We start from the raw sequence: 13,040 nt of genomic DNA, 5'->3' as shown, positions 1-13,040 counted from the left end.
CAGTCTCGGCCGCCGTAACAGGCTGAGCGAGCGCGGTGGGCGCACAACATGATTCCATAATCATATCACCATAACCAAACATTGCGCCCTTGGTAACTCTCTCACGGCATTTGCTGAGCATTCTGTCCTATCGTCTGATTCAACTCGTTGTAATTGGCTCGCATGCAGCCCGACATTGCCGGTTTTGGCTAGGCATGCACGACTCGTAGGATCTGACTGGGTAGTAAAACCGAGGGCTGGGCGATGGTTGTTTCGCGGGCGTCAGGATGACAGCAGAGAAACCAGCTTTCCTTGCTTGGAGTGCATCCAGGATAACAGCACACCAAGGAACAGCGGCCTGGTCCATTGGGCTCAACTACCGACCCAGGTGATGTGTGTGTGGTCTCTTGCGCGCGCGCTCCCTCTTTTTTTTTTTTTTTTTTTTTTTTTTGGTTTTGTTTTCCATTCCTCTCCGACACGGTGTCCGTCAAATCACAGGTGATCCTGAACCCCGGAATCACTTCCGAACTCCATGCTTGCCCCCGGTTCGTTGGTTGAGAAGTAGCGGCATTAGAAGAAACCAGAACGCCGCGTGACTTGCACGCTGCCACATCAAGGGTGGCTTCTCTGGCTCGGCTTGGCCTTCACGAGCGGTCTGCCGTTAACGTGGCAGCCCTGGACTCTCAGCACCGGGGATTCTCTCCAATGGCACGACCCGATTCGGAACATTTGATGAACCTTTGTGTAACGCGAGATCTGAACCAGGGTCCTTGGTGTTTCCCAGATTTCGCACAGCGCGGCGCACACGGTGTACAGTTTTTATTTGCATCCCACGCACCCGAGACACCACACCGTTTCTCGGTACGTACGAGAAATCTCGACAAGCCGATGGCGCCAGTCGCGAATCGGGCAGACGTACCAAGTGTTGGGCTCGGCAGCCCGGCTTACTCTAGCAGCGCGACCCATCAGCAACAAAGCAAGGCGGAAAACACAGCAACCGCGGGTTGCGCAGGTTCGGGGTTTTCCGGCGTGCCGGCAAGTGCCGTTCGGGCCGTTTCACCGCATCGTCTTTTGCTAATACCTGAGGTCAGGCATGAAGGGCCCGCGTCATGTCCGAAACCAGCTACGAACGCACATGAGTAAGTGGCGAGGGGCTGTGTCCGGACTATTGAGTCTCGAGCGAGGCGAATGTTCACCGCATCCAGGCCCCTCGCGTTGCTTTCGATCTCGGGATGCCTAGACCCTGGTGTTTGAAGTCCCGAGTATCAGAAAAATCTTGGGAGAGATGCAAGTCGCGTCATGGAAAATGCAGAGGTAACAACAGCACAGGAGTGTACATGTGTTCAAGAATAGCCGAGAATCCTTCGACAACACCCCCCGACCGACAAGCACCCTCAAACCGCCCTCGGCCGCTCCCCCCGGTCAACCGGCTCCCGGTGCCATGGGTCGGTGCGCAGCCACTGTGCGCAATGGGTCTAGCCCGGGATTGCTTCATCTATCCGTCCGTCCGGGGGCAAGGGGGCCGGCAGCCCCTGAATTTTATCAAGATATGCCAAAATAAAATAAAATAAAACTAAGTGTAAGGCTTGCGACGGATTATTCGAGCCGAGATTTGCGGATTGAGACGGCTTCTGCCATCCCCTTAAACGGTGGATTTAGTCTGCTCCAAGCCGACGGACACGAGGCAAAATATCGACAAGACCTCGTCCTTGGTGTTGACGGGTTCCGCGTGGTCCCTGGTCGTGTCCCGCCGTGTCTCCTTTCCCAGCCAGGCCTGCCGGCGGCGAGACGCTGACATTCCGCTTGGTGGCAACCAAAAGGAAAATAAAACATAACGATACCGAGCATGAACATATTTTATATACGTTATAGTAACGTCGCCACAACCCAGCGGGATCTCAGCCCGAGTATTGAACACACAGGTTGTCCAATGTGGTATGGCACGGACTCAATGATAATTGAGGTGTCCCTCGTCCACAAACCGGAGAGATACCGGGCCATGCGCCGTGAGATAGGAAGATTGGTTCCGCCCATGTAATGCAATGTCGACGACGCTGGATTGCGTCGGTGGGAGTAAAGGGGGGATAAACAGAACGCAGCGCGAATAGCGCAGATCTACCGCAATCATCATCTTCCTATCAATGATACAGCAGCCCGTTGCCACTTCCCCAGGAGCAAACCAGCGGGAGACACTAACAGGGGGAAGGTGAGATGGACATGTTCGGGAAAAGCGAGACATCACGTCAACATTGGCCGGAGGAAAGGACAGAGGGAGAAGCGAGTTCTCTTTATAATCAACCACAACATATAGCGCTCCCCAGGCATATATAACTTGCTGCGCCAATTACCCGTTCCACGATCACGGACATTCCATTTACCTGAAGCCGCCCAGCACCTCATTACGAAAAGATAGGTGGCTAGAAAGGAGAGAAGTTGTAGCTCATCGTAAACATCTTTTACCCAATACAAGATTGGGGCATGTTTGTGGTCTCCAGGCGGCTCAAAGATATACGGAATCTATCTCGTCGGGTTTAGCAGATGTCGCATCAAAAGCTCAGCCGTCGCTAACCACATTCTTGGAACAGCCTTGCTTCGCCTAGTGTCGCCTAAAACATCATTATCAAACACAGGGTAGGTTCACTCTTCCCATCTCTCAAGCTCACTCGACCATTTTGCACAACCATCTTTCCACCCAGACACAAGAATCCAGCATCCGCGCAAAGACATAAACAGCAAAATATCATACGTGTGTTTAACGCAAGGCTCGAATTATAAACAGGGTATCTAATCAACATCGCCACTAACGCCATCATCCGTTCCTCCCGCGATAAAACCCCGACATATCCAGCATAACCAACAGCTGCTCAACCGGGTTCTCCCCGCCTCTTGCTAATGTAGTTTCTGTACTAGTACCACCGCCACCAGCCATCTTCTTCCCACCCAAACCCTTACAAACGGTAACGAACACCTCCACCTTCTTCCGAAACACCCTGTACAACTCCCCAGCCGTTTCCCTTTTCCCGTTGCCCCCATCACCGTCGCCAATGGCCCCAGCCGCCGCATTCCTCAGCCCCTTAACAAACCTCAACACCACCCCGAAAATCTCCTCCAACAGCCCCATCACAGGCGCTTGTCTCTTCCGCAGCAGCAAAACCCCCATCATCTCATCAAGCACCCGCTCCTGCCTGTCACGCAGCACGTCGGGACTACTACAACCCATCCTCCTCGTGCCGTTTTGCTGCCCACTACCAGTACCGCCGCCGCCACCACCACCACCACCATTAACGTCATGATTGTCCGCCTCGATCTCGACCTGTACCTTATCCAGCCACGCCTCGAACCTTGCCCAGGGCGCCGTGACTCCGCAATGGAAAAAGTACGACGCAACCTGGCGGATGAAGAGCCTTGCCTCGACGCTGAGGCGCATCCCGCTGCTATCGTTACCACCATCATCACCGTCGCCCAGATGCATCGCCGGAAACCGAGCCAGCTCGTTGGCCACGTACAGCATCCTCAGGACGCGCAGCAGCAGCTTGAAGACGCGATCATACTTGACCAGGACGGCGGGGGTGAAGATGGGCCGGAGCGGGGCGGGCGGCTTGTACGCGAGCCGCAGGAAGTCGAGGGCCTCGAGCGCGTCCGGGTCCGACATGCAGCGGTCGATCTCCTGCTGGCTCAGGTCCCGGATGGCGAAGCTGAGGTCGCCGGGGAGGTTGTTGTTATTGTGGTTGGAAGGGTTTGATAACGAGGATGACGTAGGCGCCGCCGCCGCCGCCGCCGAAGAAGGTTGGCTTCGTTGCTGGATTTGCGGTGGCGGCTCGTAGCAATCCGACAGGACGCCCATCAGGGCGAGGCGGAGTTCGGAACTGGCCGGCGGCCAGGTCTGTCTGCCGCCTAGCCGGAGACCCATCACGCCCCCTCCCCCTCCGTCGACGCCAAGAGCGACGCCGGCCCTACGTTCGGCGGTGGAGAGGTCCGGGTCGAAGAGAGCATGGGAGAGGCGGCTGCACAGGAGGCCATTGCCTAGAAGAAAGTACTGTCTGAGGAGGTCGATGTGGACTCGTAGGTGGTGGGCACTAAAGAGTAGCTTCATGCACTCTTGGTTTATCAGTCTCGACTGGGCTTCAATGATTGGGTTGAACGATAGCATGGGCACCAATGCCCAGTGTGGGGAGAGGTTGCTGGTGTCGGCTGACGTGTTCGCTGTTCGATAGAGTTGACTCTGTAGGAGTAGCGTGAGCTCGTCCCGTGGTCCACGGTTCTCCAGAGGCTGATCGAATCGGCGGAGGAAAGAGATCATGTTTTCTTCCACTTGGGCTTCGGTTTTGCCGAAGCACCCAAGCTCAGGTGCCTCCGGTTGCGGCTTGCTGGCGTTCAGTGGCCTCGTCTTCTGCTGTGCCCCCCTGGCACGGGTAACCTGGATTGCATGGGATACTGCATTCTGGTACTCGATGACTTTCGCCTCCAATTTTGATATGGCGTCCCATTCAAACCCCCACTCAAGGCTCGGCGGCGTCGTTGAAGAGATCACGTCTGGCCTAGAGAACAGATGCTCCGGGTGATGCTCGCGTAGAAATCGGAGGTTCCGCCCAGTCTCAAAGATTGTCTGGGCCATGCCCTCCGGGATAAAAGTCGGCATTTTGTCCTCGTCGAGGAAGTATTCGGCTTCCTGAAGCTGGAAGCCTTGGTCATCAATCCACATCTCGTCGCTAACTTTGACGAAGCCCTTTCCAGACCCCTTCTTGGTCACGGGCATTCCGTCTTCAACTCTAAGACCGATCCATTCTTCAACAAAGTCGGTCCACGGCTTGGATAAGATGCGCAGCACTTCTCGAGTTGCCGCCCTCAGGAGTCCGTCTCGGTACTCGGCAGATTGCGCTTCCTCGAAGAGACATGACAGCATCGCCTCATCAGACTTGTGCTGCGCGAGCCTCTTGACAAGGCCCTTGAAGTAGGAGAGTACTGACTGCGCCGGCTGGACGATTGCTTGCAGCTGGAGGATGGATCTCAGGCCGCAGCCACGGGAGTTCAGCTCAGATTGAACGACCAACACAAGCCGGCTGATAATTCCGGCGAGCGCGATCCTGGTGGGAGTAGCGGCCGTGGAATACGCCGCTTCAGCAAACGCTTGGAGGTGCCTGGCGGACTTCCCGCAGTCGAGGCAGAGCCTGTCAATGGCCTCAGTCGAGTCCAAAGAGAAGCCGGAGATTCGTAGATGGGCGGCCGTCTTGACAAACGAGTTCTTCTCCGAGTCCCACGAAAAGAGGATGGAGCTCCTTCCTAGCGCGAGAGACAACAAACACGCAGAATACGGTCCGGGGTGTAAGACATCCGGTGCCGCACCGCCAGAGCCGTGTCTGGTTGCAAATAGGCTGTCGAAGGCAGCCGGTCCGGCCTCGGTGATGAAAAGTAGGGAGCGGGCGTCTTGTTCGGGTTGCTCAAAGCGCTCCCAGGTTCTATACTCGGAAGGTTTACCGAAATCACCGCTAGAAGAGAGCCAAAAGTCCTCATCGTCTGTTGGGGTTGAGTGAGGTTTAGGTTCGTCTTCAGGCGCCCGGGGCTTGGGCTCGCCCGGCTGCGTAGCACCTTGGTTGGCTAATTCTCTCAGGAGAGACGGTAATTTGAAGAAGACATCGTCCTCATCCTCGGCTCGACTGAGAACCCGGACTTCGCCGGCCGGGATTAAGCCCAGCGATGTCCCTAGGTGCGCGGTGCCGGATACATCAAAGGTGAACAGGGGGTTTTGTTTGTTGATGTCGTCCACGGACTGGCCGAGCCAGTTCGACGGCCGCCAAAAGTCGGGGATGGCGAAGAGGTCCGGGGGATCCTCGTCGTTTGCCATATTGACTGACGACCTAGAGAAAGATAGCTGAGGCCCATCCAACCGTCAGGCTTGGTCTGCCTGCGATTGCGACGTTAAGAGACCCTTGGTTCGTTAAACGAACTTGGTTGGGGAGATGAGAGGCGCTACACGGTGTAAACCTTGGCTGTGTGACACTGAGGACCGCGTAAATGGGACCCGCCGGGGCTGTTGCAGTACCGTGCTAGAACCCCTGCACTCAGTTGCTCTAGGCACTTTTTAGCGACCAATGTGGTGCATCGGTTCCTGCCGGGAAACCACCAAGGTACACACACACACACACACAAATACACGGCCCAGATCTGGAGCTGCACTCTTGTCTCGATCTTGGCAGCCATCGCGCAGCTGTCGCAGGCTACGGCGCAACGTAGCGAAGCATCGCCAACGTCTCTGCATTTCCACCTGGGCCAATCAAGACGCATATACTTAGCCCGGCTTGGGTTTTGTGTGTAGGACCAAAATGGCGCCCAAGAAGAAGGGCGGGCGGGCGAGTACCCAGGCCGCCTCGGCATCAGCGACTCCTGCTCGAGACGAGGATGGCATGGACATCGACACGCCTGCACAGACACCGACCGCGCTCGCGCCTCCCCAACCGCCAAAGCCGATCACGGATCCATGGACAGACGACCAGCTGGCCTCGCTATTCAAGGGTGTCATCAGGTGGAAGCCGGCGGGTAGGGAGTTTCGCCGCCATGCACTGCTTTGCCCGCTGACCAATTCCCTCCATTAGGCATGCACAAGCACTTCCGAGTGCTGGCTATCAGCGAGCACCTACGGAATCACGGTTTCGACCCGGATACGTGGCCGCACACGCGAGTGCCCGGCATCTGGGCCAAGCTGGCCGAGTTCTACAACCTCGAGGCCATCGACGAGCGGGAAAATAACATGGACCCGCCGGATGAAGAGGGCCAGACGAGGCGCTATCTCGACTTCAATCTGCCCTGGGATGAGTACGGCGAGCTGATTGAGGGAAAAGCGCGGGCCGATCCCAGCGAGGCACCTACCAGTCCGTCACAATGGGACCCCAATGAACCTGTCGACAGCAAGAAGCGAAAACGAGGCGCCACCGAGTCCAACCCCAAGACCCGAAGTAGCACGGTTGAGGACACGGATAATGAGACTCCAGCTCCGAGTCCCGGGAGAAAGACAGGCAGAAGAGGGAGGAGTACCAAGCGTACTGCCAGCAAAGCGCGGAAAGTCAAGGAAGAATCTTCGTCCGCTGCTGGGGAAAGCTCCGAGGAGCGTGAATCAGGCGAAGAGGACGAGGAGGAAGAAGAAGAAGAGGAGACCGGCACACCAGCTTCGACCAAGGGAGGTAGGGGAAACACCAGAGGCCGTGCGTCAGCAAGAGCAAGAGGCCGAGGTAGAGGCCGCGGCCGCGGCCGATGAAGTTGGATGCGTTGCATATCAGAGAGACAGACGGGTACCGTGCAGTATTGCAAACAGCGACTTGCGTGCCAGCTGCTGGTCATTGGGATCCCTTCTCCCCATTAGCGTAGGCGTCTTTCTAGGTTTGATTAATGAACAGGATACCCGGGCGCGCAAAAAGGTAATTAACGCTATCACCAGAAAACAAGTTCCATCATTGCTGTTCCCGCTTGACCGATGTGTCGCTGCACCGACGAGAGTATCTATCTACCTTACCTCGGTACTGTACGGTGCGGTACTGTACTGTACATGCATTGCTAGTTTGCTCCTGGTACCTTTACGACCACAGCCATTGATTACCCCACCAAAATGACCCCGCAGTCGCGCAGATGCCCATGACGCGCACTGGATTAGCAGAGACACTCCCCGACACCGCTTTGTTGACAACTGCGTAAACAGAGACAGCCCAACATGTCTCGCCCAAGCTCTGCAGCACCGAGGAATCTCACGCTCACCGAGGAGTTGGAGAAACTTGAGCAGTCGATCACCCTCACTCTCCAAGGTCTGCGCATCTGCAAATAAACACCCACTTCATTCCCTCCAGCCCCAGGCCTGACAATTCTCAGAGATCGACCATAACTTTAGCAAAGCCCATCGCATTGTCACGACAAGTATACTGCCGCTCGTTGAGCAGTATGGCGAGCATTCGCGCTCCGTCTGGGAGGCTACCAAGGTTCACCCCTCCGTTTCGTAGTCCAACTATGCCCGGGCTGACAATCACCCTCCCCCGCAGTTCTGGAAGCAATTCTTCGAAGCCTCAGCCAATGTTTCGCTCTCCGGATACGAAGAGTTAGCAGGTGGCGAGGATAGCACAGCTATCACGGCAGAGGAAGAAACAACGGTCAACGACGAGACGGCAGGCGATTACACACCACGGCCCCGTATCGCTGGTAACCACGACGGCAGCGTTGCCGAGGACCAGTCGTCAGTGATCTACCATGGACAAGGCCAACAACATGAGGAGTCGGTTCTCAGCGACGGCGATCTCACGGGTAGTACCCCCCGTCCGCCTGCGACCAAGACCTTATCTGTCCGTCCAAAGTTCGCCGACCTCTCTTCCCCTTACGAGGCGCTGAAGCGTGAGTACAAGGGCGGCAGCGGCAGCGGCAGCGGCAGCGGCAGCGGCCAGCCGGGATACCAGCGTGGCACGACAGGTGGCGATGAAGAAGAGGAGGACACGGAGCTCCTTTTCCAACAGCACACTGCCCGACTCCCGGGCATGTCGATGACGCCGCGATCGCCGCTCGAAGCCGGCGGCCAGGCGCACGATGATGAGGACACAGAAGACTTTGGGCAAGACAAGAACAAAGACCCGCTCCTGCACCGCATGCTCGACAAAACCTACCGCGTCATGGCGACCCCGCTCAAGGGCACCACAGGAGTTTCGCCCATCAAGTGGAAGATCGACAAGATGATGACTCCCGGTAAGGGCAAAGAGAAGCAAAAGGAGAGGCCCATCTGGGAGGACTCTCCCACCTCCAGTCCCGAGATGGCAGTGCCGCAACTGAGGAGCGCAGCCTTCATGTCACCTATGCGCGCAGCGTATCGAGGCAAGGCAGCCGCGGCAGCCGGAGCGCCCAGAACGCCGGGGGTGAGCGTGCAGACACCGGCAACCGGACGGAAGACTAAGGACGTATTCGCTGGAAAGCAGGAGAAGAGATATGGCGACGAGATTACGTGGGAGAGTGACAGCGACGATGCATTCGGGGGGATGAGCCCACCAAAGACGATACAATTTGCGATGCCGCCGTCAAAGTTGCTGCAGACGCCAGGTACATTGCCCATAGCGTTACTCTACAGGCCGGTTTGCTAACGCCCATCTTCTAGCCCGAGAGGCGAGCAAGCGCATCGTAGACAACATTCTCCTGACTGCGGGCGAGGACCTGGAAGACTCGTCCGAGTACAGCCCGACCATGGTTAAGATGAACCACGATATCTTGGACGACACATTTTGACGTGGAAAAGAATAGCTTTGACATATTCAACATAAAAAATATAGCAATTGACGATACCCCTCGAAGAAATGTACGATACTCCCAGGGCTAGGAGGTTGAATCCAACCCACTCATTTTTCCCCATCGTTTGTCGGTAATCTCATGGCAATGATGCTAACATCCGCCGCCAAGTTCAAACCCCCGGAAAACAACATAGCAAATTCGCAAGCACATCATTCTCTCCCAACCCCATTTTCTATCCTCTTCCTCCTGTCACAGCCCACCCGTCACTATATCCCAATCGACCGATTCAGCCATCATGGCCTGCTACCCCACTCCCAGGGAAGGAAAACCTCCCCTGTCTTCCTCCTCGGCGCAGCCCCCCTTTCTTCCGGGGCGCGCCTCCCGTCGCAAGACCATTGGCACGGTTCGTTGGCCGCGCTCAGTGCGCCAACTGCTACTACTTTACTAGTAGTAGTAGCAGCAGGGCGCGGCGCGGCGCGGCGTACTGGGTGGTAGTGGTGTTGGGATACCCAGACCTGGGTCAGTGCGAGCCGGGCCCCTAGACATCCAGGACCTCGCCAAACTTTTCGAGTTTGGCTGACGGCCCCTGGAAGCTGGGCTGGTGGTTCTCTTCTCGGTCTCTGGCCCCTACGCTGGATTGGTACGGCTTAGACGCCGATGCGGATCTGCGCGCGGAGGAGGTCCTTCTTCTTTTGCTCTTGCTCTTGCTCTCGCTCCTTATCGGACTTTGACGAGGGGGAGGAGGAGGAGGAGGAGGAGGAGAAGCGGAGCTTGCTGAGGAGCGGGGTGCGGCTTGCGGTCGTGGTGGTGCTCCCGGCTAGGGAGACGGTGTCAGAGGAAGTGGTTGCTGCTGCTTGTTGGCGCAGGGCGAGGTTCGCGGCGGCGATCTCTTGGCCGAGGTAGCGCGAGACCGGCATGGCTTGAGTGGTGTGGGCTGCGGGAATGTGTTAGCTTCGGTGTGGGAAAAGGTGGTGAGGAAATGGCGGGGGGAGAGGTTGTTTGGTGTTTTGGGGGGGGGGGGGGGGGGTGATGGGGTGCATACACTGCTGGGACGACATCTTGATAGTCGTTGTTATGGTGGTTTGTTGTGCTGTGGGTGGTGTTGTAGTAAGAGCGCAGTACGGTCAGGGGATGCTGGATTGATAGTGCGATTGATCGAGGCACGAGAAAGGAAGATCTGTAGACGATGTTGGGTGTCTTAGACGGCTGTCTTGTTGCCTTGATTCTCTGGCTGCCTTGTCTGTCTGAGGGTAAAACGATGAGGGCTGGCTGAGGCATACTACCCGCCACTTATATACATGTTCAAGCCTGTACACGTCTAAGGCTTTTTCTGCTACACTCCATTGCTTCTCACCCCCTTTGGGAACCTGCAACACTGCCCTGATCACGTCCTAGCATGCGTGCGTGTGCGTAGTGCGTAGTGTGTAGCAACCGTAGCAACATACATGGTAGGGAACGGTACCCTTGCAGTGAGTCACTGCCGTCAACCATTTTAGAAATTGCTTATTTGCAGGGAAAAATGCGAGGAGGCTCAGCTACGCGACGAAGCCAATAGAACCTAGGCCCAGGCCTGTGGAAGCGCTTGACCTGGCCTATGTAACGGTGCCGAGTTGTCTGGGTTCGATCATGGCCCAGATTACGTAGACATCTCCATCAGGATACCAAAAGAATTTTGAGAGCCGCGTGTGTAACTGCGAAAGTTGACCGTCAGACTTGGCCGGAGCACTGCATTAGGCGGTTGGTTCTATGGCGGGGTACGATAAGGCGTCGTCAGACCGACGGACGGGTACACTGCTGATGGCGTCTTCTTTTCGCCAACCGCCCTTCTTCCACCCGCCGATTACAGAGTGGGCTGCGCCCTTGTGCATTTTGTCCATGAATACCAGATCCATAAGATCCAAAGGTAAAACAGCGGGTTGGGGGAGCCCGGGGCGCAGGAGAGGAGTGGCTGGTGATGTCGGCAGAACCGAGGGTGTGACAACCCAGCCTTGCGGACATTGTGTGTAACATTAGACCGAATGATGCGTGTCTGGGTGCCTGAGGGTTGCCAGTGTCCGCCTGAGTCACACACGCATTGCGTGGCTGTGGACGACACCCATCACTGACAGCGGTCGCGTTAGTTCATGATGCTGCATGCAGAGGGACAGCTGAATGGCATCCTCAGTTGCTCTGTAGAGTGCTAGCGTGAACACCTATCACGTACAGTACTTGGCTGACGTTATCGCTGAGTGTTGTGATGGATGGTTGAGTCGGTTTACCCCGGGTACCATCAAACCTTGGTTCTTCACCGCATCGAGAGGCGGGGATTGGAACACCAACGGCAGGCAAAGCAGCTGTTCATAAGCGGAAGGTGCATACCATCACTTGGACGAGGTCGAGGTTGACTCACTGGGCTACACTCTCATTCCCTTGTGATTAGCAACTCGATACTTTGGGCGGCAGACTTATTGTTTAGGGCCCACATGTGAATCGCATTCGTCAAAGACCCAATCCACTTACACAATCAGGCCGTTGAAGGTAATGACAGCAGCAAACTATAGTATGTAACTTTAACTACGCCATACGTGCATTGTTAAATGTCAGGGCTTGGGCTCATAGACTCTTTCTCAGTTTCTTGCCAACAGTGTATCGAGAGATGAGGGCAGCGAGCGGTGTGATCAGCTTCTTGAAACGGTTCATGTAATTTTGCTGCTGCATCACCGCACTCGTATTCGGGTTGTGCTTTTGGGGGTAGAGACCCTGTTTCGGCAGGGAGCGTTTTTCACAAAGTTCCGAGTGGAGTTATCCTGGCGAATCGGGCACCGAGGGCTTGACACGCCAATGGACGGCGGAAAGCGGTCATCCAATTCGCTCCTCACAAAACCGGATTGTTGTCGAGGATCTCCAATTCTTCCTTTCTCAACCTCGATGTGTTGCACCCCTTCGTCTGACCCTGCCTAGGGCTGCCTGCCTACTGACGAGCTCAGCATCTCAGTCACAACCTAACCGCTGTGGCTTGATACCTGCTATAGCATGGATCGAAGGTCACTGCAAGATTTCTTTGGCTTCTTGAGGCAGCTGCATGCCAAATGCCTTGCCCTCGTTCAACATATGTAATGCACGGACGGTCAACGCCGGATAGCGGGGTCAAACAAGACCCAAGCTCACATCCCTAAGGACGCGCCGGACACTTGTTGATCCCGTCACACCGAAACCGTTTTCGTGCGGCAAGGTGCTGGGTTGGTGGTGAATCGATTTTCGGTACAAAGACCGTACATAATTACTAATAGTAAAGGTTTAACATTTCGCAGTATCCATTTGATAGGGCGCCAAAGCCTTGGTGGGTGGGAATAACCGCGACCTGAAGCAACTGAAGAGGAGAAAATGTTGATCAAGCAGTTGTGGTATGCACTTTGCCCGGCCGCCGGAAAAAACGGAACCCCACCTCTACCGAGATGATGACGTCCAATGTGGTTGTGAGGTGATTTTAGCCTTTGTAGCTTTCTCAGCCAATTGAATGATACTTGCTTGCATCTGGAGATTTGCGTTCAGCGCTGTCCAACAAGCTGTCCAACAAGGAGCTGGCGATGGAGCCATGCGTGATCTGATGGTTGGTTTTTGTCAAAGAGCCTTTCGGGTCCTGGCGTGTTCATGATTTTAGTTAAAGTCGCCTTTCCCGGATTGGCAGGCGGAGATTGGCTCGTGCTGTGAAACCCCTGAATCAAAGGAAACGCCAAGTACAGGGCGCGATGGGTTAGTTATCGATATCTCGGATGCAACCGCACCAAGTTCCGATCGGCGCAAATTGCTAAGAGGGAAAAAAAAAAAAAAAAAAA

At 55.7% G+C, this 13,040-nt stretch overlaps 4 protein-coding genes across 4 annotated transcripts; 2 read left to right on the top strand and 2 right to left on the bottom strand.

Moving 5' to 3' along the window:
- Positions 1–2,788: 2,788 nt before the first annotated feature.
- Positions 2,789–5,821, bottom strand: MFIFM68171_09019 (Spindle pole body component; the record flags this gene model as incomplete). Its single annotated transcript, XM_071064438.1, has 1 exon — positions 2,789–5,821. The coding sequence occupies one exon, from the start codon at positions 5,819–5,821 to the stop codon at positions 2,789–2,791; it is 3,033 nt and encodes a 1,010-aa protein (XP_070920539.1).
- A 478-nt stretch (positions 5,822–6,299) lies between these two features.
- MFIFM68171_09018 (EAF7 Esa1 associated subunit of the 4 histone acetyltransferase complex) lies at positions 6,300–7,228 on the top strand (the record flags this gene model as incomplete). Its single annotated transcript, XM_071064437.1, has 2 exons — positions 6,300–6,513; positions 6,570–7,228. 2 exons carry the CDS (start codon positions 6,300–6,302, stop codon positions 7,226–7,228), a joined length of 873 nt encoding a protein of 290 aa, XP_070920538.1.
- A 450-nt stretch (positions 7,229–7,678) lies between these two features.
- On the top strand, positions 7,679–9,222 carry MFIFM68171_09017 (DASH complex subunit ASK1; the record flags this gene model as incomplete). The annotated part of the gene is made up of 4 exons (XM_071064436.1): positions 7,679–7,769; positions 7,834–7,940; positions 8,001–9,039; positions 9,095–9,222. The coding sequence occupies 4 exons, from the start codon at positions 7,679–7,681 to the stop codon at positions 9,220–9,222; spliced, it is 1,365 nt and encodes a 454-aa protein (XP_070920537.1).
- A 650-nt stretch (positions 9,223–9,872) lies between these two features.
- On the bottom strand, positions 9,873–10,283 carry MFIFM68171_09016 (uncharacterized protein; the record flags this gene model as incomplete). The annotated part of the gene is made up of 2 exons (XM_071064435.1): positions 9,873–10,159; positions 10,268–10,283. 2 exons carry the CDS (start codon positions 10,281–10,283, stop codon positions 9,873–9,875), a joined length of 303 nt encoding a protein of 100 aa, XP_070920536.1.
- Between the last annotated feature and the right edge of the window lie 2,757 nt (positions 10,284–13,040).

This window comes from Madurella fahalii (genome assembly GCF_045866475.1).
Source record: "Madurella fahalii IFM 68171 DNA, scaffold_5, whole genome shotgun sequence".
Lineage (NCBI taxonomy): Eukaryota > Fungi > Ascomycota > Sordariomycetes > Sordariales > Madurella > Madurella fahalii.
Note: the sequence above shows the minus strand (reverse complement) of the source record. Positions and strands in the feature narration are given on the sequence as shown.